This window comes from Neofelis nebulosa, chromosome 10, assembly GCF_028018385.1.
Source record: "Neofelis nebulosa isolate mNeoNeb1 chromosome 10, mNeoNeb1.pri, whole genome shotgun sequence".
NCBI classification, from domain to species: domain Eukaryota; kingdom Metazoa; phylum Chordata; class Mammalia; order Carnivora; family Felidae; genus Neofelis; species Neofelis nebulosa.
This window is the reverse complement of record NC_080791.1, coordinates 14798791-14825293: the sequence shown is the minus strand read 5'-3', so window position 1 is coordinate 14825293 and position 26503 is coordinate 14798791. Positions and strand designations below refer to the sequence as shown.

Below are 26503 nucleotides of genomic sequence, written 5' to 3'. Positions count from 1 at the left end.
AGTATCCGGAATGTTCAAACAGGGTAGGAGGGCAGCAGCCCCAGACTTTCTTAGGTCTGCAGAACTTTCCTCAGTCCTACCCCCCAGGGAGGGAACAACACAACCCAGTTATGAATAGGTCCTTTCTGAGGTCTGGCAGCCCTGAGAGGAGAGAGGGCCTTTTTGTTGGCTACAGCAGTTAGCGTAAAAGAAGGGCAGTGCTGGGTCTCAAAGCCAGACTTGTGAGAGCCAAGCAAATGTCAAGGTCTCAGGGCAGCCCCCTTGGCCTTCTGCACGGGGCCAGCTACTGCACTGTCTGCCATGTTATATAAAAAGCCCAACCCCAGCCCTGGCAATGAGAGCAGGGTGGGGTCACAAGACTCAGATGGCTTCTTTCTATTTCCCTGTGGGCCATCCTTCCGAGCCTGAGTGCAGAAAAGGCCTATGGAATAGGACCATTAACCAGCTGACAAGGCTCCCAGATTTCCATAGGTCCAGTTCCATTTTAAGTGACAGGATTTTTGAGGTTTGGAACAAGAGGACAGGAAGGAAGCTTCAGCTGGTCAGGTGTATTGTTAAAATGCCCTTAAGATGGCACCAAGAGCAGGCACATTAGACGGATTAGGTGAATCGAATCAAATACTTTAGGAACCTGGTGTTGGGGAGGGGTGGGTAGAGGGTGGCCGTGCCTGTGGGTGGGTGGCAGAATCAAGCCAGACTTCAGAACTAAGTAACTTTAACCCAGAAAAAAAAAAAAAAAAAAAAAAAAAAAAAAGGCTACAAAGCCAAGCCCTCTGAAGGAAATGGATTTGAAGTTCCCTGTTTTCATCATGACCATAAAAGGGTCTCAGTGTATCTGTGCAGAGCTCGAATAGACTTGTCCAGGACATACGTAGCCCCAGCAGCAAGAGCAATGTACAGCACTCCTTGCTTGCAAGTTCTCTCCTTTCTCAGGGCTGCCCTTGTGTCTGGTTATCCCTCCAAGGACTGTGAAAACGAGATGCATTGAAGATTAGGAGTTGGGAGTATTTACTCTGTCATTCTGGGGCTAAGGTCCCAGAGCCGTCACATGGCTTCTTGGTACTATGGAAAAAGCAAGGAATTTGAGGTCAGCAAGATCTGTTTAAGCCCCTGCATTATGCATCTTAGGCAATGAGGAGTCGTGTCTTAGCTCTATTTATCTCCTAAATGCAGCACAGCAGAGCTGGGCTGTATTCATCATCTTGAACTACTGTCTAAAGAGTAGAAGGGGAGTCGAGGGAGAGTGATTTTGACTGAGTGGGCAAACTTTCTGCCATAGATAGATCAGCCACTTTCCATTTCCTGGGCTTTCACCATTCCGCCTGGGAAATGTGAACAATAATACACGCAGGCCTTGCTTCTTGTTCCCTGTGGCCATGTGATAGAATCCACATTGGAGCTTTCCAGGAAATGAAGCTGGTCTTCAGTCAGGCTGCTGAAAACAAGAAGATAAAAAATTGATTAATTCAAATCTGTCTCCAAAGATCACTGATAAAAATGAGCCAGCTATCCTCCTATCTGAAGCGAGCTTGGGTCTCCAGCTACGAAATCAGAAGATGCAACTCAAGAACCTTTCCTCCTCTCTGGCTGTTATCTAATGATAACATGTGCAGCTACTCAGTCCTTATTCCATGTTGCTCTCAATAATAGAAAGGGTCCCTTCGCTTTACACTCTGGCTCACATACAGGCCAGCGCCCACAGCTTCTTGTGTTACCTCATGGGCCTCAGAGCCTTCACAAAGGCAGTTCTCTCATTCACAATACCTTTGTTCCCCTGAACCACTCTAGCTTTTTCTTCTAGCTTCACTTTTCCTATAAAAACTACCTTAATAATTCCATTTGGTTTCAATGAAATAATTCTAGAAAACGTTTCAAAAACTTTTCTAATAAGTATGTGTGGCATCTTTTTTTTTTTTTTTTCAAGTTTATTTACTTATTTTGAGAGAGGGAGCATCAGCAGGAGAGGGGAAGACAGAGGGAGAAAGGATCCCAAGCAGGCTCCACGCGGTCAGCGCAGAGCCTGACACAGGGCTCAAACCCACAAACCAGGAGATCATGACCTGAGCCAAAACCAAGAGGCAGATGCCCAACCCAGGTGCCCTTGTTTTTGTTAAGTGAATTTTGTTTGCCCTTATTTATCCCGAGCAAGAATAACATGCATTGTTTCTCACAAGCAGCAGCATGGTACCATTGAAAGAACAGGAAATGAGGTCAAAAGATTTGTATTCCAATTTCAATATTCACAGTTACCACCTAGATGACTATGAACAAATCACTCAATCTCCTATTCATTCATTCTTTCATTTATTCAATGCCCAGTTTGTACTAGTCACTAAGCTAGGTGCTGGGAACACGGATACTTTTCATAATCTAACAGTGTAGGCAATGAGGTAAGCATTTAATACAGAGTAAGTGCAATGATAAAAGATTTACACAAGGTATTATGGGAACTCAGAGAGACCTAGTACAATACAAACCAGAGCTGGCAATCAGGGAAATCAGAAAACAATCCAGGAGGTGTCCCTGAGGGGGTTCTTAAAAGATGAGTAGGAGCTAGCCCAGCAAAGGAATAGGAACAAATTCCAGACAAGGAGTCTCAACTTGAAGCAAAGTCATAGACTCAAAGTTCAATGCTATTGGCATGAAGGTTCAAAGTAAGGGGTGGGAGGATATGGACTGAAGAGGGTCAGGTCATGGGTAGCATTGGATACTAGATTTCATGGCTTGGACGATCAGCAGTTACTGACGAACATGCTGCAGTACTGATGTGTCACGAAGGTCAAAGCTTGATCAGAATGTAAAATGATTTTTGAGATCATAAAATAGCACAAAATCAGGCCAGAGTGGAAGACAGACTGTATGTTTATCAAAACATTGAGGATCTTTGCTTCATGGCAGTGTAAACATATGCAGCTAAGATTTCTCCCCTGCTGTGGCGGGAGAAAAGTAGACGGACTCTTCTTGCTGGTTTTGGCCAGTGTTTCCCCAAGTGCCTGCTGGTAAAGGAACCTTCCCTTCTACTCACTGCCGTCTCCTCCACTTGTCCTGGGCCACTGAAGAGGTTCACACAGAAGCCTCAGGACCTAGGCTGCCTTTACTGCTGCTCTGTGATCTAAGGGGAACCAGTGAGCAGCTGATAAAGGCAAAGACGGGTGGGGGCGGGGAGGACGGTGAAAGAGAGGAACTTGGTGTGATTAGATATGGGAGCAAAGGCAACTAGAAAGAAGTATCTCCGTTAGTATTCCATATTCTCTTCTCTTACAGGGGTAAACCATTTTAATCCAAGAGCATCACCGTGATTAAGAGTGATCAAAGAAATGATACAGAAACCATAGCAGCTTTGTACTGGCCTATCAATTTGCCGTAATTACTGCTGGTGTGGTCTGTGGCCAGTCATCAGGTTAGGCCCTCATGAGCTGGTGGCATAACTGACCTTTGTTCTAGCCTCATAGCTATAAAGAGGTTGTCCTTGGATCAGGCTTCTTTAGCCTGGGGAGGCAAAGGTGCTACATGAGAGTTGTGTCTACACTCCAGGCTCCTGTCGTGAATTCTGTGGTCACATCGTGACCTAGTGAGATTCATGCCACTCATCTGGTTGAGCTGAGGTGTGCAGCATACAACCAGACCAACCCACTTGCAGAAACAAACATTCCAGACTCCTGGGTGAGCGTGGACTGCAAAGGAGGCAGTCGTGCTTCCAGCAGGTCTGGTATGAATGAACCCTCGTTCAATGTTTTCACCTACAACTGTGGCCACTCCTCAGCGTATGGAAGCTAGTAACTTCCTCTTTTAGTTACCCTCTGCCATTTGTACTTACTTTCCTGTTTCCTTTAGATCTTAAATTTCATTTACCTGAGTGTCTTCCTATCAGTCTGAACTTACATGTCTTAATAAGCCAGGCAATCTTCAAATCCCTTCATGTGTACTACCAAAAACTCTTGCTCTGTAAACACTATTTCATTCTACTGCTGGTTTTAAGGTGGAAACCAAGATGGCCAGGTAATGCACCTTAGTTTTAATGTTTATTCATTTATTTTTGAGAGTGTGTGTGACTGGGGCGGGGGAAGGAAAGAGACACAAAATCCAAAGCAGGCTCTACGCTCTGAGCTGTCAGCACAGAGCCCGACGTGGGGCTCAAACCCACAAACCACGAGATCACGACCTGAGCCCAAGTTGGACGCTTAACCAACTGAGCTACCCAGGTGCCCTGGTAATTAACTTTAAATAAATTCTAGTAATTGTGTGACCATGTGGAAGATGGAACTGAAGAGGATTATACTGGCTGCAGGAAAGACTGAAGGAAGCTGCTGTCACTTAATTGCCAGGACCTTCAACTGGAAGGCAACTAGGGATGTATCTGTCATGAACCCAGTGAATCAGAATCTATAGCTCAAAAGATACCCCAGACTGAATGAGTAATGGCAAAGGCAAGGACTCTGAAATCACATAAAGCTGGATTCAAATCCCAGCTCAACCAATGAAATTACAGGACTCCTCAAATGGATATCATACATACCTCCCTGGGCCTCTCCATCAACAATAAAATGGGTTGGATACACCCTACGTATTAGATGTAGGATATAAATATTATCCTGAGGACCTTCTCCCTAGATGGCACAGGAGCTCAGAATAGTCCAATTAACCTGAAGCACTCAAGTTCATGCTGGGGGCAGTAGTGGAAAGAGATATTCTAAAGTGTAAACAAGAAAACTGAGGATTATTAGTATGAGGAATAGAGAGACAGTGGAAATTAGAAGTTTAATGTGAATAAACCCTAAAGATTGAAATTAGGAGAAATGACCAAAAGGTCAGTGTAACGGTTTAAGAATCAATTCTTTAACTGCCAGATACTCATAACCAATCGGAGACACTTCCTTTGACAATTTTCCCATGTATCTACTTAGAATTCCTCCTATCTGCTCAGCCCACCCTACCCTCCCACAGCCCTGAGATGTGATGATGGTCAGCTCAGTACATTCAGTTCCCCAGAAAAGCAGCAGATGATCTAAGTATCCAATGTGCTTGTGATAAGGTAGGGGGAAAAGGGATGCCTTTTTCCCCCTCCACTGGAATCCAAACTTTTGATAAAGGAGACAGAAAGACATGAGCAAGTTTGAGTGAAATGTTTACATTTATATTGAAATATGCACTAAAACAGAATGAGTTCTACTAGTCAATGAAACTTCGCCAAAGCAGAGTCACAAACTTCTGTTGGGGAGGCCCAGTCAGCTAGCAGCAGTGATCCCCAAGCAGGAACACCAAGGAGAAGCAGGAGACCCACTCCAAAAAGCCTCCTTTCCAGAGACCCCAACTCACTTCTCCCACATGCACCCACACGGATTTTGGAGCGTGGACATGCTCCTCATTTTCATATATTTTCAGTTTCTTCTTCACTGCAATAAATATAAAATTGGCAATGCTCATACACCACAGCACAGACAGTATTTCAGGCTTTTAGCATACAACTGTAAACAGCGACTAGGTTAAAAAAAAGTTTAAAAAAAAAAGTTGTGTTTTGTTTTGTTTTGAAACAACAAGAGACAGAATTATTAAGAGAAGGGCATGAGCTACTCAAGATTTGTTGTGTCGGATTAAGGTTTCTCACAGAAGATTCAGGTTTAGACAGATGCCCCCAACAGTCCAAAAAGACCCAAAGTGGGAGCTACACCACTGCCCATGGCAGTCCAGAAGACGTAGGCAGCAAAACAACATGCCTTAGGTCAGTGTTGGCAGTACATCCTCCACCTGCCACATTCACAATGTGACCGCAGAATCTACAATGCCATCACCGGCTGCCGGCTAGGATATCGGGAATGGGTGGGCAAAGGAATTAAAACTTGCTGGGGGGAGGATCAGAACACCTCTGCTAGCTGTCTGGAAAGTTGGCCCCTTAATCACAATGACAACTAAGACATTTCACTTGGACAGTGCATTAAGTTTACATATACATGAAAAGTGAGCAAGAAATCCAAAGGGTAAGCATTAAGTTCTGTCATTGTAGCAAACAGGGATGTCAAAGAAAAACAGATGAACACTTCCTGCCTAAAGCAGTGCAGAGAAAGCTGGCAAGAAATCAAAGTGGACTCAGTATCTGCACATTAGCAACGGGGCAGACTTTTATTTAAAAGGCTAGTGGTTCAAATACTATTGCTCGAATAGCTCTGGTAGGTATAAAATGTAGTAACACCCGAGGTTTACACACATAAGCAAAGGAGCTGAAGACCAGCTCACAAAGGGATATTTGATTCTTAGTCAAGAGGGAAACTAAAAGCGCATGCTGCAGGAATCACCTAAGGGATTTGTTTGGACGACACTCCCGCCCTCTGACAAACGGAAAAAGACCTGAAGAAATGGTCTTTTTACAGACAAACTTCTGGCTTTATTAAATCTCCTCCTTAGAACAATGCCTAACAACGCCTAGCTAAGAAAGAACCTGTCCTGAAAAACTCAAGAATCCGGGCTACTCAAAACAGAAGAGGGAACTTTAATGTGGGAAACGAGTCTAGTAAACATCACATGTACTTTCTGTCATTAGTGAAGACATGATACATTCAGAAATGTATTAAAAAAAAAAAAATAAAAAGACTAAAAATAAGACGGAAAAAATATTCCTAGAAAGAGGCTTTACAAGAAAACATCAGCCCAAGTTCTCTATCCTTCTCAATCACAAGTGGCTCCATGCTCAAATCGGCAACCCCCTCCAACTCACAAAAGCATTTGCCTTGCAAGCAGATCATCGAGCTTCAGCCTTAGTCACTGAACTTGAACGTTAAGCAGAATCTGTGCAGAGCACGTGTTAAAAGGTTACTCCAGTACCCACCTGGTCCAGTTTAAAGTATCTGTTTGTAGATCCAGTTTGTACATACTCCATAGGTATACCAAACAATAAACCATGTATCATCCCATTATTTTTTAAATGGCAGTTATTGTAGCTCAAGCAAACCAACAGGATTATAAAGAGCTCTCTTGGAAGAAATTTTCAGGTGAAAATACTCTAAGGAGAAAACCTGAAAGTTAAACAAACCTAGTTCTTTTTCACTAAAATGGTGGGATCAAGGCAGAAATGTCTGTTCTGAAAAGCAGCTCCGTTTGTTTGCCCATAAGGAAAGGCCAAATTTTTCTGGACTGATTATAATTTAAAAACTAAGCCAATGAAAAAATAAAATATACATCTTAAGATACTATAAAACTTGAAATAATGTCAAGGCTTATGGAATGGAAAATAGAGTTCTGGGTTTTTTTTTTTCCAAAAAAGGAAACTGTAACATATTTTACAGGAAAAAAAAAAAAAACAAAAAACAAACAGAACTCTGCACATGGATAGCACGACACAGACTCTATGCACAGAACACCTCACAAGGACGAGTTGCACATCAGTAACATCATGAGAGTGACTGACTGGGGACTTACACTTCCAGCAACAGAGCTCCTAGGTCGAAAATGTGTTAAAAGCTTGTAATGTCAACAAGGGCTCCCCCCCCCCAAAAAAAAAAGAGGGGATGAGGGGAAATAGGGAGGAAAGGCTGCATGCATGGGTCTATTATAGACATGATATTCAGCAGCATAAAAATAATACCCTCCGCAGAGTCCCCCAAATGGGGCAAAACCTATCTTCCACTGCTAAACACGGGAAAGATTAACAGAGTGGAACAAATTCACTTGTAACCATAGCATCTCCCATATTTGAGTGACAAGCACGTTCAATCTGATGCTGTAAGTTAAAAAAAATGTGGCAAATACATATGAGTAAAACAAACTAAAAACAAAAGGCTAAATTATGAACCTTAAAAACTGGAAAAAACATCTGTTTTAAAGCCAAGTAGGTGTGATCCTGATCATTAGTATATATGACATAATCCATAGAAAGAAAGGCCAAGAAAAAAATCTTCATTTTGTTCAGTACTTAGGCTTGATGTTGTCCTAGGAAAAACAGTGATAACTGAATGAAAATGTCACACATACAACTAAAAAGTCCCCTTCTGGTTTCAAACGAATTTAAACAACAATCTTCCTTGGCTAATTTTTCTCCTGTGTCAAACAAACCTTCTATGTACAGGACCAGTTTAAATCCCTCCTCCCTTCAAACACTAGATATGAACATCCAGGAACATTCTACAATGCAAAGTGCCTTAAGAAAGAGAAGGATTCTGTAGTGCCAGTGATATAACTGATCTGAGGAAGCTGGGTGCTATTAACACTGATGGGAGCCAGTCAGGCAATGGTGGTTTGTTTCTCCTCAGGTGTTTCCTCCAATAACTGCATGATCAGTTCATGCAGGGGTTTGCAGATCTTTGCGTAGCCCCCTCCCGTGAGATGCAGAAAATCAAACATGTCGTGGCAGGAGATGGCACCGTCCGAGTGCACGAAGCCCCCATCTGTATCCAGGAGCTGAACGTTGGCAAGCTTCGGCAGGGAAACCTTGAGGAGCTGGTTCACCTTGGCATTCTTTTGCCTCAAAGGGTTGGGCTTCTCACCTCGAGGTAACAAACCCTGGAGCAAAGCAGAGAAGAACAGAAGATGAGAAGAGTCACTGGTTTTTCCCTTCTTATTTATCTGTGATTTCAGTTACTCCTAGAAGAACCGTTCCATTTGGCACCTTTTGACACTCTGAGTTCTCAAACACTGGACTAGACTGCTGTTGGTGGAAGTTCTCTGACCATTCCTTCTCAGTTTTTTCACAAGTTCCTCTTCCTCCTCCTGTCCCTTAACTGTTGGTAGTCTTCAGGTCAGGGTCTTGTCCTTGGCCCACTACGAACACTCTAGCTCAAAACCGAACTTGAGCATTCCTGAGGCACTCCCAACTTGACATGTCCGAAAGCAATTCATCATCGTCTCCCCACAATATGCTCCTACTACATCCTCTGTATCAACTGTCATTCTAACATCCCTGAGTCTCTCATTCCACATACCTTCCCTATTTATCATTCAATTACTCAGCTTTTGCATTCTCAGTATTTTCAATTTTTTTTTTCTCCATTCTGATTATACATGCTGCTATGGCTAGGAAAGTTACCACTATTCACTCAGTTAACGTAAAGTCTCCTGACTGGTCTTCCCTTCAATTCATTTTCCCTACAGTCATCAGAATCATCTAGCTCAAATACACATGTATTTATTAATGTTACATGGAACCCATACTACTGCACATGAGAAACAGAGATGGGACAAATGTGGTCTTAAAAAATCAAAGTCACTTCATGTTTGCTAGAATAAAACAGATGTTTTCTAAAATTCATTTTTAACTTATGTGAATCATCTAACTTTTAGATAAATCACATGTCTGTCCTCCCATGGTCCATGAAAGTCTATGCTTATACCGCAAGAGCAAGGTTTTATCATCTCAAACTAGGAATGTCCTTTTATAGAAATTGATCCTATTATAAAATTATTGTCAGACAACCTTTTATTGGTTTATAGCCAATGATACCACATAGCAAGTTTTTGTTATTTAGGCAAAAAACTTTCCACTCATTTCTCCTAAGAGGGATTATTTCACAAAAATAGATTTTCTGTGGGTATTCTACTAAAAGAAAAAAAAAAAAACGCTTCATGCTAAAGTAAGTACTTGGTCATGTCTGCTATAATTTTTTTCACCAAATGTTGGCGCCGTGGTTACCAATTTATTGTGACTATATAGTTCCCTTGTTAAGCGCCTCAAAAATTTCACAGATGAAGTCAAGCCTAAACCCTAGTTTACAGAACTGTTAGAAGTATAAGGCTTTGCATCTGACAGTTAACAAAAAAAGAACTACCCTCAATGCTCACAATGAGCCAAATCTGGCTGAGATATGAGCAACCAAGAAGGATGACCAGTGAACAGCAAATACATACTTGTTCTGTCATTCAAAGAATATCATGGCAGTCAAAGCCGTAAGAAATGATTACACCTTAAGAACAGGGACCATACCTACTGGGATTTTCAAGCCAGGATGAGAAAAGCAGCTTATGTATTTGCATAGCATTTTCCTTAATATGAGAGTATCAAAGGTATGCCATGTGATTTTTTTCCCCTGTAATAATTAATAATTGCTACAATACTGGGGCACCTAGGCGGCTCAGTTGGTTAAGTGTCTCATTCTTGATTCTGGCTCAGGTCACAATCTCACGATTCAGGAGTTTGAGGCCCACGTGGGGCTCTGGGCTGACAGTGTGGAGCCTGCTTGCGATTCTTTCTCTTTCTTTTTCTCTCTTTCAAAATAAATAAATAAAAATTAAAAAAAAATTTTTTTTTAACTGCCAAAACATTATGTTAAAAGAAACAAAAAAGAAAAATATGCTCCCAATCTCTTCACCATGTGACAACTATAGCAGATCATGGAACAACAAGTTTGAAGTGCACAAGTCCACTTATTCACAAATTTTTTCTGATAGAGTACAGTACTGGAAATGTATTTTCTCTTAGGGTTTTCTTAGTAACATTTTCTTTCCACTAGTTTTCTTGTAAGCATACAGTATGTAATACACGTAACATACGAGTACGTGTTAAATGACTGCTTATCAGCAAGGCTTCTGATCAACAGACTGTTAGTAGCTAAGTTTTGAAGGAATCCAAAGTTACATGCGGATTTTGAACCGTATGGGGGTCAATGCTCCTAGCCCCCATGTTGTTCGAGGGTAAACCGTATTTTAAGTAACTCTAAATATAATGCACATATGGTTTAGCATTTGGAATTTTCACTTAAATACATCATAAATCCAATCTCCACACAGTTCTCCCAACTGTCACAGGATTAGTGCTATTATATTCAATGGCTTATACAATTATGGGCCCATTCAGTGATTCAGAGTATGGCCAATGTTTTAGTGTTGCAGACAACACCAGCGTACATCCAATTTAAAAGTCTGGCTGCAACAAAGACTATTTATTTATGGAGAATTCATTCAGCAACACTGATGCAACTAATACATCTTGAGCAACTATTATGTACCAGGCCCTGTACTTCAGAGGTGGACTCTTTAACCACAATGCAATCCTTTCTGGACTAGAGCAAGGATATAAAAAAGAATGTAATAAAAAAATAAAATAAGATATGGCTTCCCAGCACCAGGAAGATAAAATCTACACTCTTATCTAGCCATACAAATCACTACCTGACCTGGCTGTGGCCTCCTTCTGCTCACCAACCCAGTCTTAAACTTTAATCGAAGACAGCCCAAAATTCTTCAAGCACCCTCCTTCACTCACCCAACAAACACACACCTAGGTATATATGCCTTCCATCCTTTTTCCCCCGACCTGTAATGCCTTTTCTTTCCTTTCCCCATTTGTCTGGAGACGAATGAATTCTTTAAAACTAAAGTCAGATTTCAGCTTTTGTGTCTAGAATACACCTATTCTCCCCTTAGCATACAGTGTACTAATTCTCTCTTCATATTGCTACGTCCATCTACCACTAGACCAGACTGACAGCTCCCTGACAGGAACAAGGTCTTATTTATTTTTGTAGGCTCAAGACCCAGAACAGTGCCTTGTACATAGTGATCTTCACGTTTGTTGGATAAATATCTTAACATCATCTCATTAAAAAACTGAATACCTATGAGATTCCACAAAAACATACATTTTTAGTTTTGCTATTTTTAGTGTTGCTAAGAGTATCTACAGATAAACTTTTACACTGAAATAGACAGCTGTTTATCTCTGAGACCACGAAGATTTAATGCTTTAATCTCCACAAAGTGTAGCACTCTCTGATAGGGTAAGACTATAAAGTACCCATCTTCTTGCTAACAGAATCGCTGATGTTTTAGAGACCTCAGAGATTTTAATAAATACACCACATTTAACAGATAAAGGGATGAACAACACACCTAAACTAATCCAAACCCAAGTCTAACAAAAACAGATTTAGGACTAGGACTAGTTTCATATGCAATTTTGAACACTATCAGAATGTTGCTACCTGAGGCAACAAAGACAATTTCCACATCTAAACAAGGATGAGCAGGTAAGAGATGACCCCCACAGCTGGTCTGGGAAATGATGAAACTGGTAAGACAATGGGACATATCAAAGAAGAGCCCCCTCAGGACTATCATAAACTGCTTCCACCTAAACAGTCTCTCTTTCACGAGTGATCATATATCTAAAAACATTCCTCACCTGACTTAATGACATCAAAGACTCTACCCACCAAAGACTACATACCAATACAATGATCTTGGCCTGCGGCTGCCTTGTGTTGATAAGTTGTACAATGGCCTCGATTCCACCTGCTACTTCTTCGGCGGTATTTTCGTGGTTGTTTGTTCCTACCCAGACAACAATGACCTATAATTGAGGGGGAAAAAAGGGGGGAGGAGGGCAGGGATAAAGAGCCAGGAAAAGAGGAATGTTTAGATAAAAACCTAATATTTTGATAAAAATATTTATCAATATGTAGATAAAAATCTTATTTCAAAAATCAAAGGAAGGAAAGATGAACTTGTCAAATGGTAGTGGAGAACTTCAACTGAGCAGCCACCCTCAAATACTGATTTAAGGCCTCATATATCCCAGGATAAATTCCAAGCAGATCAATTCTGAAGCAGTACAACTGTACTAAGAAGAAATGAGAGAATTCTTTCATCATTGTGGAGTTGAGAGCTAACCTCTTAAACTCCAGAAACTGTACAAAAAAAGATAACAAATTCAACTGTATAAAAACACTGCATGTCTTAAAAAAATACTAAAATAAAGTGAAATCTAAGAAAGGCAGGGGAAAATATCTGTAACTCCTACCATACTAGAAGTATCTTCCAGAAAAAAATAACAAAAGTACCCAAGGGAGTGTAACTGGTAGAAGTAAATACACAGTTGTACTCAAGGAAAAAGAGTTGCTGGGCTGGAAGCTGGATGCAGTTTCAAGTTTTTCCTCTTTATTTAAAAAAAAAAAAAAAAAAGCTCAGGTCATGATCTCATCGTTCATGGGTTCAAGCTCCAGGTCGGGCTCTGTGCTGACACTTCAGAGCCTGGAGCCTGGAGCTTGCTTCAGATTCTGCGTCTCCCTCTCTCTCTAACCCACCCCTGCTTGTGCTCTGTCACTCTCTCTCTTTCTCAAAAATAAATATTAAAAAAAAAAAAATTTATAAAGTGGCCGTCACCTAGAGACATACATTTTACTATATGACCCAACGTAACTTTCCACCCTGTCACAAAAGACAGGAACATGGAGGAGTTTTTCTATTAGAAAGGCAAAAAGTAAAATATTTTCAACAAAGGCAACTGTTATCAGTTTTGAGTATTTTTTCTTTGTTTAGGACTGAAAAAAATATGCAGTGTGCCAACTCAGGACATTTATAATGTGTTCAGTTACTGGGAACATGTTTATGGTGAACATTTGTCCACATGTGCTTCAGATTTCCTTCAGAAAAACTTGGGAGGCCTCGACTACACATGTAATGTGTTTACATGGATAAACCAGATGCAAAATTCCTTCCTGAAGTGAATGGTGGCACAGCGGCCTTGGCCCCCTTCTGGGAAGTCTCCCACACACCCTGCTTTCAGGTCTACAGGAAAGCATTAAATCCCTTCCTACCGCTGAAAAAGGGCATTATTAACAATTACCAATACAACCTGAGCAAGCAATGCCCCAAATTCTTAGTAGGCATTTGGCACATTCTGAAGCAAGGACGATATTATTTATCTAAATGGGCACAAAGCAAAGACAATAGCAAAATAATGCTTTAAAAAAAAGTAATTTGTTTCTACTAGCAGTTTCAATTTAACTCATCTTGGGAAAAGACCCAAGATTAAAAGATAGTCTAAAAATTAAGTTTCACTTCACCTTAGGTTTAATGTTCTCCAGTTCTCCATTCTTGAGTCTCCACAAAACATGTCTGGTTGTATCTCCCCCAATTCCAAAATTCAGTGCATGAAGTGGGGAAAAAAGCTCTCGCCATATCTAAAAAGAGAAAAACTGGCTTTATTTCAACTGAGTGGGAAATAAAATCCCTCAACTACAATGTGTCGCGAGGTACCTAAAAGAACAATTTCCCTCTTGTGTGTTCAAATGTTATGTGTTCAAACTTGTGTTCGCAGGGCACCGCATCACTCACTTCTCGGGCAGCCTGCCACCTTGGCCGGAGAACTGCGTCCCAGTGCCCCCCGGTGCCCCTTAGGAGGTACCAGCATTATGCCCAAGGTGCCAGCTCAGTTAGCTCTCCCTTCCCTTTACTCAAGTATCTAAAGGAACAGGATGAAGTAGAAATACGGGAGGAAGAAATTTAGAGTGCTGGAGCCAGAAGGAAATTAAGCTATCTTTTCCTTTCAACTGCCCTTGGAAGAGTGAAAACCTTAAAAAAAAAAAAAAGACGTGGAACAGCTCCCCACAAAAACACACAAAATAAGGAAATGGTCAAACAAAAATCTTAACAATTGAGAATCACAACTAGGACAAATATAAATAGATAGATAGATAGATAGATAGATAGATAAATAAATAAATAAATAAATAAATAAATAAATAAATAAAATAGAGAAGGTTCTCGGAAGCCAAGGCAAAAACGAGAGCGGAGTTACAAACAATGCTAAATTCTGTCTCCTCACGCTTGGGGGCACAAAGAATCCCATTATGTAGGACTGACCTCCCTCATACTCTGAATTGGAGCTTTTCTAAACTGTCACGAAGAAGTCTTTCAGGTTCGGCTCAGAATGAAAGTTTGCTAGCAATGAACAGATTTACCTTCGTAGCCAAGATGCACCCTTGCCACGTCGGCCTTACCTCGTACTGCTGCATTAACTGCACCATGGAGTCCCCCACAAACAGCACATCAGGTTCCTTGTCTTTACAGTCCAGGACAAATCTGTTGTGCTGGTTCAACAAAGAGAGAAATTAGAAACTGGCATCTTCTCTGTGAGACGTCTTTGCCTAGACAGAACAGTTGTCCATCAAGTTACTGTGTTGTTAAACATTCTATTTAGCCTGTCTGTGATTAACTACTGGAACTTTCTTCCCACCCTTACCACACTGATTATTCTAATAGGCTCAAGAAAACTGCAATTCTACTCAAACCAGACTAAAAAAAATACATTTAACATGTTGTTTACAAGTTTATCTTTTCCTCAAACTTAAAATTTTTTAAAAAAAATATTTCAAGAGAGACGACAGACAGATACAGCATGAACAGGGGAGGGGCAGAGAGAGAGGGAGACACAGAATCCGAAGCAGGCTCCAGTCCCTGAGCTGACAGCACAGAGCCTGACACGGGGCTTGAACTCAAGAACCATGAGCCAAAGTGGGACACTTAACTGACTGAGCCACCCTGGCGCCCCTCCTCAAACTTTTTAAGACAGTTTCAAATATACAGAAAAGCCACAGTACAATAAACACCTGTACATCCTCCACCTATATTTGACAATAACATTTTTACTTTATCTGTTTGTTTGCTGAACCATCTGAAGGTAAGCTGCAAATGCTGTGATTCTTCACCTTTCAATATTTCAGCACGAGTAAGGAAAGTCTCCTATAAATCCACAAAAGTATTATCACCTCTAAGAAAATGAACAATAATCCTGTAACATCTAATATTCAGTCCATACTCAATCTTTCCAATTGTTCCAAGACTTGGATAAAGTATTACATCTCTTTTATTGAACTAGGACCCAATCTAGAATCATGTGTTTTATTGGGATTTTTCTTTAAGGGGGGTGGGGAGAGAATGTTTAACAGCCTCCACACTCAACACAAGAGCCTGACACAGGGCTCAGCCCCACAACCATGAGCTCCTGACCTGAGCCGAAATCGACGGTTAGATCTTAACCGACTGAGCCACCTAGAAGACCCTATTTGCATGTTTGTAATGTGCCCTTTGAAAATGTCTGTTAACCTCCAAATATGAGACAATGGCAAAGTGGGACTCAAGCCTTTCTCAGTCTGATCCAAGCCTGTAAGTAGTGGTGACTGTGGACCTAGTCCACTTCTCTCTGTTGCCAAGGCACAAGACGCTTTTATTTATTTATTTTTAATTTAAAAAAAAAAAACTTTTTTTTTAACGTTTATTTTTGAAAGACAGAGCGTGAGCAGGAGAGGGACAGAGAGAGAGGGAGACACAGAATCCAAAGCAGGTTCCAGGATCTGAGCTGTCAGCACAGAGCCCGACAGGGGACTCGAATCCATGAACTGTGAAATTGTGACCTGAGTTAAGGTCAGATGCTTAACCGATTAAGCCACCCAGGTGCCCCTGACAAGACACTTTTAAAATGGATTTTACTCACTGATGCTAAAGGACATAGTTTAAGTTTCTATATTCATCCCCAAAACAAATTTACATGATGCTTTAGGCAACAGACAGGTCTGAATGCTGTCCCTTTTTTTTCAAGCTCTACGTTCAACGATGCTTCCCTTAGTAATTAAGGTACAGTTATGTTGAAGTATTTCTGCTAATATCAGAACAGACAACAATGCAGTGAATCAGAGATACTCATCTGCTCTGGGTGAAAATACAAAAATACTTCTGGAAATAATTTTAACAATTTATTAAAGAGTTGCTCCTTAGGGTGATAGGATTTGAGACCGATTTTCCTTTTTTTGCATCCACGTCTTTGTACACAATTTTTGGGGGGCACCCGGGGGCTCAGTCGGTTTAGCGTCCGGCTTCAGGTCATGATCTCAAGGTTCGCAAGTTTGAGCCCTACATGGTGCTCTCTGCTGTCAGCACGGAGCCCGCTTGGGGTCCTCTGTTCCCCTGTCTCTCTGCCCCTCGCCCGCTTGTGTGCACTCTCACTCTCTCAAAAATAAACATTTTAAAAAATTAAAAAAGCTTTTTAAATGACTGTTGTTTCAATATTTTTTAGTTAAAAAAATTTTTTTTTAAATGTTTGAGACAGAGACAAAGCATGTGCAGGGGAGGGGCAGAGAGAGATGGAGACCCAGAATCTGAAGCAGGCTCCAGGCTCTGAGCTGTCAGCACAGAGCCCGACGTGGAGATCGAACCCACGACTGACATCACGACCTGAGCTGAAATCGGACGCTTAACCGACTGAGCCACCCAGGCGCCCCTCAGCAAGTCGTTTTAAACTGAAGGGATAAGATGGGCAAGAATAAAACTTCAGCTGGTGAGCAGGTACACTTCCACAACACATCACCTCTCCACTGAGGTACTACAGTACTAACTACCTCTCAATACCAATAAAATAGTTCATGCTTCTAGAAGGTCATGGAATTTAAGCTCTGTTGTTCTAAAGGTTCCGGTACTCTATATTTTCTTTTTAAGTACAAAAGTAGCTACAGTAAGTTTGGAAAAATAGAAAGATCAAAGCACTTCAAATTGTATCATCTTAACCCATAACTATTACTGTTTCGGGGTATTTTATTCTTGCTACTAAGAAAAATTATTTTATTTCTTTTTTAAAATAGGCTCCACACCCAATATGGGGCTCGAACCCACGACTCCAAGATCAAGAGTCACACGCCCCACTGACTGAGCCAGCTAGGCGCCCCTCTTCTTGCCATTTTTCCACGTGCCTCTAACATGTCTTTTTTTTTTTTAAGTTTTGTATGTGTTATGTATACCTCCTTCTAGCACAATAGCTTTGGAGACAGAACAGAATATGTTCAAATTCTACTTGTCTACGTTCTAGCCCAGAAAGCAATATAACCTGACACTTGTTTTCCACATATGCTCTTCTGCTGGTAACTTTTTTTTTTAATTAAAAAATAAAAAAGCCTCCATGCTCAGTATGGGCCTCAAACTCATGACCCTGAGATCAAGAGTCTCACGTCTTACTGACTGAACCAGCCAGGCATCCCACACCTGTTGCAGAGTATGGAGAGGAAAGGTTTAGGAAAGAGAGACAGCTTTTGGCTGACACCCAGCAGGTGCCCCATGAACCGTGGCCACTGTAGCTGCAGTTAACACTGCACTAGAAGCATTTTCCTACATAGCTACGTGACTTTCATGACCATAATTTTTAACAGCCACATAACATCCTACTCAACAAATCCACTGACACACCCATTTTTTATTTTTTTCAACTTTTAATTTTTTTATTTTTTTTTATTTTTGGGACAGAGAGAGACAGAGCATGAACGGGGGAGGGTCAGAGAGAGGGAGACACAGAATCGGAAACAGGCTCCAGGCTCCGAGCCGAGCCATCAGCCCAGAGCCCGACGCGGGGCTCGAACTCACGGACTGCGAGATCGTGACCTGGCTGAAGTCGGACGCTTAGCCGACTGCGCCACCCAGGCGCCCCTGACACACCCATTTTTTAAAGTTTTCCTACTGACAGACTTGCCAGTAGTGTCCTCTTTCCTGTGATGAGGAAATGTACACATATCCAATTTTGTACATGTTGGGAATTCCTAGGTGAAAGGAGATGAGCACATTTGTGGATCCCAGATACATTTCCAGGTCGTTAACAAAAAGGGCTGTATCTGTACTGACTCTAGCACTTTATCAGAACTAATTTTACCATCTTGCACCAACATTGGATATTAGTATATCTCCCTCCCTCTCCCTCCTTTCTCATTAATTTAATCTGTACTTTTTGGGAACAAAAAGTGAAACGCTTCCTGTCATGTATTGAGATACTACTTATCTAGTGGTACTTGGAGGATATTTTTGCTGATGATATAAGAAAAAATATCAACGCTTCTTCTGCATTACTTACTACAAATATTTTCCTCAGTCTGCTCCTGAGCCTTTTCCTGGTTAACATGTTTTGATACAATTTGTATTAAATTTGTCTACAGTCAAGTCTTTCAGTATCACCCTTAAATAAATCTTATTATGAAAAATACCAAACATCCACAAAAGCTGAGAAAATATAACAAGCCTCCATGTATTCATCACCAGCTACAGCAATCATCACATGGCCACTATTATTTCAGTCATCCCCTAAACTACTGACCCCTACCCTCAGATTATTTTAAGCAAACTCAGTATACAGCATTCTATATTTATTCTATTTATATTTAGTATACCATTTATATTACTAGTATAAATATTTCATTATATAACCCTTTTTTTAAAGTTTATTCAAGTAATCTCTACACCCAACATGGGGCTCGAACTCACGATCCCAAGATCAAGAGTCGCATACTCTTCCAACTGAGCCAGCCAGGCCCCCCTAGTGTCACTATGCAACTCTTAAAAAAAGTTTTGGGGGGGGATGCCTGGATTGCTCTGCCGGAAGCCTGCTTAAGATTCTTTCTCCCTCTGCCTCTCTCCTGCTCATGCATGCACACTCACTCTCAAATAAAATGGAAAAAAAAAAAAAAGTTTTTTGAGAGAGCGTGTACACAAGCAGGGAGGGGAGGGCAATGACGAGGGAAGATTTAAGCAGGATCCACTCTCAGGGCAGGGCTTGATCTGTTGAACCATGAGATCATGACCTGAGCCAAAATCAGAGAGTCAGACACTCAACCAACAAAGCCACTAAGGTGCCCCCGAGTTTTAAAAAATAACCACAATACCAATGCTACTCTCCCAAATTAACAGAGGTGTCTTTAATATCAACAAATAACCAGTGTTCAAATTCAAGTCATAAAAAAATTTTAGTTTTTTTAAAAGTCAGGATCCAACTTGTCTATTAAATCTTTTAATCTACAGGTTTCCCACTCCCCCTGCCACCTCCCAAATTTACTTTTATTTTTTAATTTTTTTAATGTTTATTTATTTTTGAGACGGGGGGGGGGACAGGGAGAGAGGAAGGGGGAGGGGGAGAGAGGGGGAGGGAGAGAGAGGGAGAGAGAGAGAGAGACAGCGAGACAGAGAGACAGACACAGAATCTCAAGCAGGCTCCAGGCTCCAAGCTGTCAGCACAGAGCCTGATGCAGGGCTTGAACTCACGAACTGTGACATCATGACCTGAGCCAAAGTCAGACGCTTAACCAACTGAGCCGCCCAGGCGCCCAAATTTATTTTTTAAATATTTTAAGAAATATGATCATTTGATCTATAACATCTCCCATAGTCTGGATTTTATTGACTGTATTCCTGGGAACATGTTCATCTGTTCCAGGTATTTCTTGATATGTGGTACACTAGTTTGGCAATACCTCACAGGAAGTACTGAATATCACATCAATACTTGTTTTAATCATGATTTTTTTTTTTTTTTAGAAAGAGTGTGAAAGCACGTGCAGGCAGGGGAGGTGGCAGGGGGAGGTGGGGAGAGAGTGAAAAAAGAGGATCTTAAGCAGGTTCCACACTCAGTGCAGAGCCCAGCACGTAGCTCAATCTCACGACCCTTAGATCATGACCTGGGCCAAAATCAAGAGTCAGACACTTAACCAACTGAGCCCCTTGTTTTTTTTTTTCTTTTAATGTTTTGCTTTGAAACAATTTTAGATCTACAGAAGAGTTGCAAAGATAATACAATATCCACTCAGCTTCTTCCAATGTTAACATCTTACCTAAGTATGGTACACTGGTCAGAACTAAGAGATTAACATTGGTAAATGGTATCAGCCAGAATAGTTTTACTCAGGGGCACCTGGCTGGCTCAGTCAGTAGAGTACCTGACTCTCCATCTCGGGGTTATGAGTTCGAGCCCTGCACTGGGTATAGTGATTACCTAAAAAAAAAAAAAAAAAAAAAGTTTACTCAGATCTCACCAATTTTTCCACTAATATCCTTTTTCTGTTCCCAGGACCAATTCAGGATATCACATGGCATTTACTATATATGTCTTCTTGGTGTCTTCCAAGATGGGACACCTTCTGGGTCTTTCCATGTATTTCATGTCCTTGACCTGTTTAGTATCAGGTGTTTTATAGAATGTCCCTCAATCAAGGTCTGATATTTTCTCATGAATAGAAGGCGATGGATTATTCTGGAAGACTACCACAGAGGTGATGTGCCCTTGTATCGTATCAGAAGGGAGTACACAATATCAACACGACTTATTAACTGGTGATGTTAACATTAATCATTTGGTTAAGGTGGTGGTTGCCAGATTTCTCCACTATACATTTATTATTTTTCCTTTCCATACTGTATTTGTTAGAAACAAGACATTAATCCGGCTCACAATGATGAGGAAATTGAGCTCTACCTTCTGGAGGGAGGGGATATCAAAAAATATGTAGTCAAATGTTAAAAACACCAAAGTAATTTCCAGGGAGATACTTCTGAAGCTAGGCAAATACACTGTTTCCCCTGGAAGTGGTACCTACTAGTATTCATTGATGGACCTTCCCTATAGTAATTACTACTGTGGTGTTGTAATGAGATATATCTTTTCCCTCTCTCCTTCCCTCCTTATTTATAAAATATTTTATTTAAAAAATTTAAGTTTATTTATTTGAGAGAGACACAGAGCACAAGCACAGGAGGGGCAGAGAGAGAGGGAGAGAGAGAATCCCAAGCAGGCTCTGCACTGCCAGCACAAAGCCCGACATAGGGCCTGAACTCAGAAACCATGAGATCATGACCTCAGCCGAAACCAAGAGCTGGACGCTTAACCGACTGAGCCACCAAGGCGCCCCTAAAAGATTTTATTTTTAAGTAACCTCTATACTCAACTTGGGGCTCAAACTCTTCAAGAGTCACATGCTCTATTGGATGAGCCAGCCAGGAGCCCCCACGTTTATGAACTCAAGTTATTTTCTAAGGAAGATGTGTCCCTTATTTCCTATTTATCTAATCACTTATTTATGGCAAAATGGACTCATACGTATTTTATCCTTGAGTTACAAACCAATAATACTATGTTGCTCAAGTTGTCCAACTTTGCACCTGAACGCTCTTTCAGGTGGCCTCAAGTGGTCAAAGTGACTATATCATTAAAACAGACCAGTATAGGGGCTCCTGGATGGCTCAGTCGGCTAAGCGTCCGACTTTGGCTCAGGTCATGATCTAGAGGTTCGTGGGTTTGAGCCCCGTGTCGGACTCTGTGCTCAGAGCCCGAAGCCTGCTTTGGATTGTGTGTCTTCCTCTCTCTCTGCCTCTACCCCACTCACACTCTGTCTCTCTCTCAAAAATAAATAAACATTAAAAAAATTTAAAAAACAAACAAAACAGACCAGTATCACAGGTCTTCCATGAGACATGCTGAGGACATGTCACTGCAGTGATATTCTTGCCACACATCTTTTTCCCCCCTCCTTTTCTGAATACTTGCTTTCTTGCACTACAAGACACTCCTGGTTCATCTTTCATTTTCTTTGCTCTGGCTGTAGAAGCAATCATTTCTCCACGGAGCTCTGGCTCCTTTCATTGGAGAATTAGAAACCAAGATCTGGGTGTGTGTCTGTGTGTGTATATTACATACATATATATTTTTTTAAGTTTATTTATTTTGAGAGAGAGAGTGAGAGAAAAGAAGGAGGGAGAGAGGGAGAGAGGGAGAGAGGGAAAGAATCCCAAGCAGGGTCTGAGCTGTCAGCACACAGCCCGACACAGGGCTTGATCCTACAAACCATGAGATCGTGACCTGAACCAAAACCCAGAGTCAGACACTTAAACCAACTGAGCCACCCATGCACCCCTGGGGATGTATTTTAATATTTAGTAAAATCATCCTTCCATACTATGTAAGCTTTTTTTTAAAGTTTATTAGTTTGAGACAGTGTCCCTAGTTACTACCTTTAATAAAGTTATAAATAACCTAAAAATACCTGAATGGTATTTTCATATATAGCAATGAAATACTACTTAAAGAGAGGAAAAAACTACAGCTCCACTTTTAACATGCACGATATACTGTAGAAAAATACATTAAAAAACATAAAAAGCTTAAAAATATGTAAAAATTCTATACACATATAATTAGAAATTTTATATATACACCATGTAAGCGCACGAAAAATCCCCACCAAATTTAGGATACTGGTTTGGGGATGGGAGGTGGGAAAAAGATTAAAATAAATGATCACTGAGGGGTATACAAAGAACATCAACTCTATTAGCAATATTTTATTTTTTTAGGGTGACTGATAAGCACACAGCCGGTCATAATACTGTTTTTAAAGACACAAACGAACTAGAAAAATTAAGAAAGAATAACCAAGCAATTGATCTATGTAAGAACAGTTGAAAAAATACTAACTACCAATCAAAATAAACTGGTTGACAGACTGATTTTTATGTCTAGGAAGACAAAAACATAAGAATATTATATAATTATCAAGAGTGTAAAAAGAATCATTAAATACTAAAATGTAAAACTTTGGGTACTTAAAATCATAATAGAACTTGTTATTTCAAAGAGGAAATATGGCAGCAAACCAATAAGTGAAGATTAAATATAGTTAAGGCTAAGTGGTGACAGTCTATTAGAAGTTAAGAATATGAAGACACAGTGCTAAAAAACAATGAAGGAGCACTTGGGTGGCTCAGCTGGTTGAGTGTCTGACTTTGGCTCAGGTCGTGACCTCAGGTTCGTGGGCTTGAGCCCCATGTGGGGCTTTGCACTGGTAGTGTGAAGCCTGCTTTGGATTCTGTCTCCTTCTCTCTGCCCCTCCCCTGCTCGCATGCTTGCACACACACACTCTCAAAAATAAATAAACATTAAAAAACAATGGAAAACATCAAGAAGACTCAGGAGTCAGCCTGACAGGATTCCCACTTGCTTTACCTGGGACAATGTGAGCTTCAAAACTGCACTGAAAAGAAGACCCAAGAGTCCATTCCATAATACATTCGGTTTAGGCCAACAATCTTAACCAACCAAGTGATCAAAGTCAGCATCATCAATGAAACAAACGAACGTCATGTACCTTCCATGTGATGCACCAAGGACACCACTTCACTGATATCCCTGCCAAAGATGCAAAACCTGAATCTTGATTATGAGGACAATGACAAATCCAAATTGAGGGATTCTCCACAAAATAAATGGCTTATGTTCCAAACTGTCAATGTCATGAAAAACGCAGGCTGAGAAATATTTCAGATTAAAGGAGAATAGAGAGATAGGACAACTGAATACAATGCGTGATCCCAGACTGGGAAGAAAACTGACAGAAAAACATCGAGACAAATGGAGAAATGTGAATATGGTGTAATACCAATGTCACATTTCCTGACTTTAATAACTATATGTAGTTACATAAGAAAATGTCCTTATTCTTAGAAAATACACTGAAATATTTAGGGGAGAACGGGCACAAAGACTGCAACATCTTCCCACATGGTTCAGAAAACACCGTATGTTGGCGTATACACATACAAATACAAATACAGACAGAACAGTTAGGCAGATGTGGCAAAATGATAACTGGCAGGTCTGGATGAAGGATATAAGAAATTCTTTCTAAAATTTTTGTGGTATTTGTATAATTTTGAAATTAGTTCAAAATAAAAAAAAGCTTAAAAAAAAGAATGCTGTGGAGACACCACTATCTTTCAAAATCAACAGAAAGCAGTTACTATGCTTTCAAAATACTCCTCTGTACCAACATCAGACTGGTGATTACATAGGACATTAGCGTAACATCAGATTTTCGTTTAAAATAATAAACCTTGGGGCACCCAGCGCTTTCAAAATACTCCTCCGTTCCAACATCAGACTGGTGATTACGTATGACATTAGCATAACATCAGATTTTCGTTTAAAATAATAATTCTTGGGGCACCTGGGTAGCTCAGTAGGTTAAGCATCCAACTTCAGCTTAGGTCACGATCTCACGGTTCCTGGATTCAAGCCCCACGTCGGGCTCTGTGCTGACAGATCAGAGCCTGGAACCTGCTTCATACTCTGTATCCCTCTCTCTCTGTGCCTCCCCCGTTCGCACACTGTCTCTCTCAAAAATAAATAAACATTAAAAAATTTTTTTAAATAATAATTCTTGAACACCTGGATGGCTCAGTCAGTTAAGCATCTGACTTAGACTCAGGTCATGATTTCACAGTTCGTGGGTTTGAGCTCACCGTCAGTGCAAAGCTCGCTTTGGATCCTCTGCCCTCTTCTTTCTCTGCCCCTTCTCAACTTGTGCTCACGCATGCACGCACACACGCTCACATGCTCGCTCGCTCGCTCGCTCCCTCCCTCCTTCAGGTCATGATCTCACGGGTAGTGAGTTCAAGCCCCGGGTAGTGAGTTCAAGCCCCGCAGCGGGCTCTGTGCTGGCAGCTTGGAGCCTGGAGCCTGCTTTGGATTCTGTGTCTCCCTCTTTCTCTGTTCTTTTCCCACTCATGCTCTGACTCTCTCTCAAAAATAAACATTTTTTTAAAAAATTAAAAATAAATAAATAAACATTAAAAAATTTTTTTACTTAATAATTCTCGGGGCGCCTGGGTGACTCAGTTAAGTGTCTGACTTCGGCTCCAGTCATGATCTCATGGTTCATGAGTTCTAACCCAACATCTGGCTCTGTGCTGACAGCTCAGAGCCTGGAGCCTGCTTCACATTCTGTGTCGCCCTCTTCTATGCCCCTCCTCCCACTTGAACTCTGTCTCTCTCTCAAAATTAAATAAATCTTTAAAAATTTTTAAATAATTCTTACTGACCATAAAAAATGCCCTTTTGCTGCTTTGGTCAAAAGACTTGGGAAAACTGAAAAGACTCATCTTGGGTGAATACACACGCATTTCCTTTTACCTGAGACATCCATCTGTCATCTCCTTGGATATCTTCTGCTGCATGTGGAATAGCTGCTGGGTTTGAGTCTCCTTGGCTCATTCTACACCTGAGGGGGAAAATGTCTGTGTCATGTTTCATTCATTAACAGGAGTGTTTATTTGTTACCACTTAAATATTACATGTCAGGTTTGAAATAATAATTTAAGTCTCACTGTGGTTTTGCCAAAAACAACTGGAGATTATTTTCAGCAGAGAGGAATTCAAGGACACGACTGCTTAAGTCCCATAAATATCTAGCATCATTAAACTTCTAGACAGGTTTGAATATCATTGAGGAACAGTGCATTAAGTGCACTGCATAGAAAAAAATCTGCTGCAAGTATACACTTTACATCTACAATAATTTTTCGTGATTACATGTTAATGTAAGTACCAAATGACACAAGGAATTAGACGCTTAAGAGTTCAATGAAACCTGCATTAGAACCTTTTAGGCTGCTCAAGTTAGACACCTGAGAATTACTACAGCCATGATTAGAATCCACTACTAAACATCACAGGTAACTACTACAGATTGTGACAAAACTAGTCATAGGCTTTGGTGGTGGTTTCTGACAATGTTTACAAGGTTTTTTATGTTTGTCAGGTCTCCACTAAGAAAATGTTATTAATGACTAACCCAAATACGGCATCTGATAGTGGAAAAGAAGCAATGAGTGAAATTTAGGAAAACTAGAAGTGCTAATCTTTCTAGAAAGACAAAAACACCTGTTTTCAATCAACTCTAAAGTATACATACTAGAGACATCAGGCTCCAGAAATCACTTGGTGCATGCAAAGGATGTGAAAGAAAAAACTGGGGTTTTGTAGCTTACAGAAAAGGGGGCCATTCTCTTTTTCTTTCCCTTGCCATCATCAAATACAGCTAAGCTTTCTCTGAAAGAAGATGGGAGATATATTCATTCAGTAAGTACTTACTGAGTAAACACACATACTGGATTGCCAAAGCAGCAATTTTTGAGAATTAGAAAGTAACAAACCTCTAAACATAAAAAC

The 26503-nt window shown here is 40.7% G+C and overlaps 1 protein-coding gene across 3 annotated transcripts in view; it reads right to left on the bottom strand.

Moving 5' to 3' along the window:
• Nucleotides 1-4009: 4009 nt before the first annotated feature.
• The window catches only part of PAFAH1B2 (platelet activating factor acetylhydrolase 1b catalytic subunit 2), a 28382-nt gene continuing 5888 nt past the window's right edge, over nt 4010-26503 (bottom strand). Inside the window, exons 2-6 of one of the 3 annotated variants that reach the window (XM_058686838.1) lie at nt 25466-25553; nt 14703-14792; nt 13767-13883; nt 12149-12271; nt 4010-8490 (exon numbers count right to left, since the gene is read on the bottom strand). In XM_058686838.1, the coding sequence (XP_058542821.1) occupies nt 8212-8490; nt 12149-12271; nt 13767-13883; nt 14703-14792; nt 25466-25546 (690 nt within the window). In that variant the 5' untranslated portion in view covers nt 25547-25553 and the 3' untranslated portion in view covers nt 4010-8211. Of the gene's footprint in view, nt 8491-12148; nt 12272-13766; nt 13884-14702; nt 14793-25455; nt 25554-26503 lie in introns of those variants that run through there. The other 2 variants (XM_058686839.1, XM_058686840.1) reach the window with 2 other exon arrangements.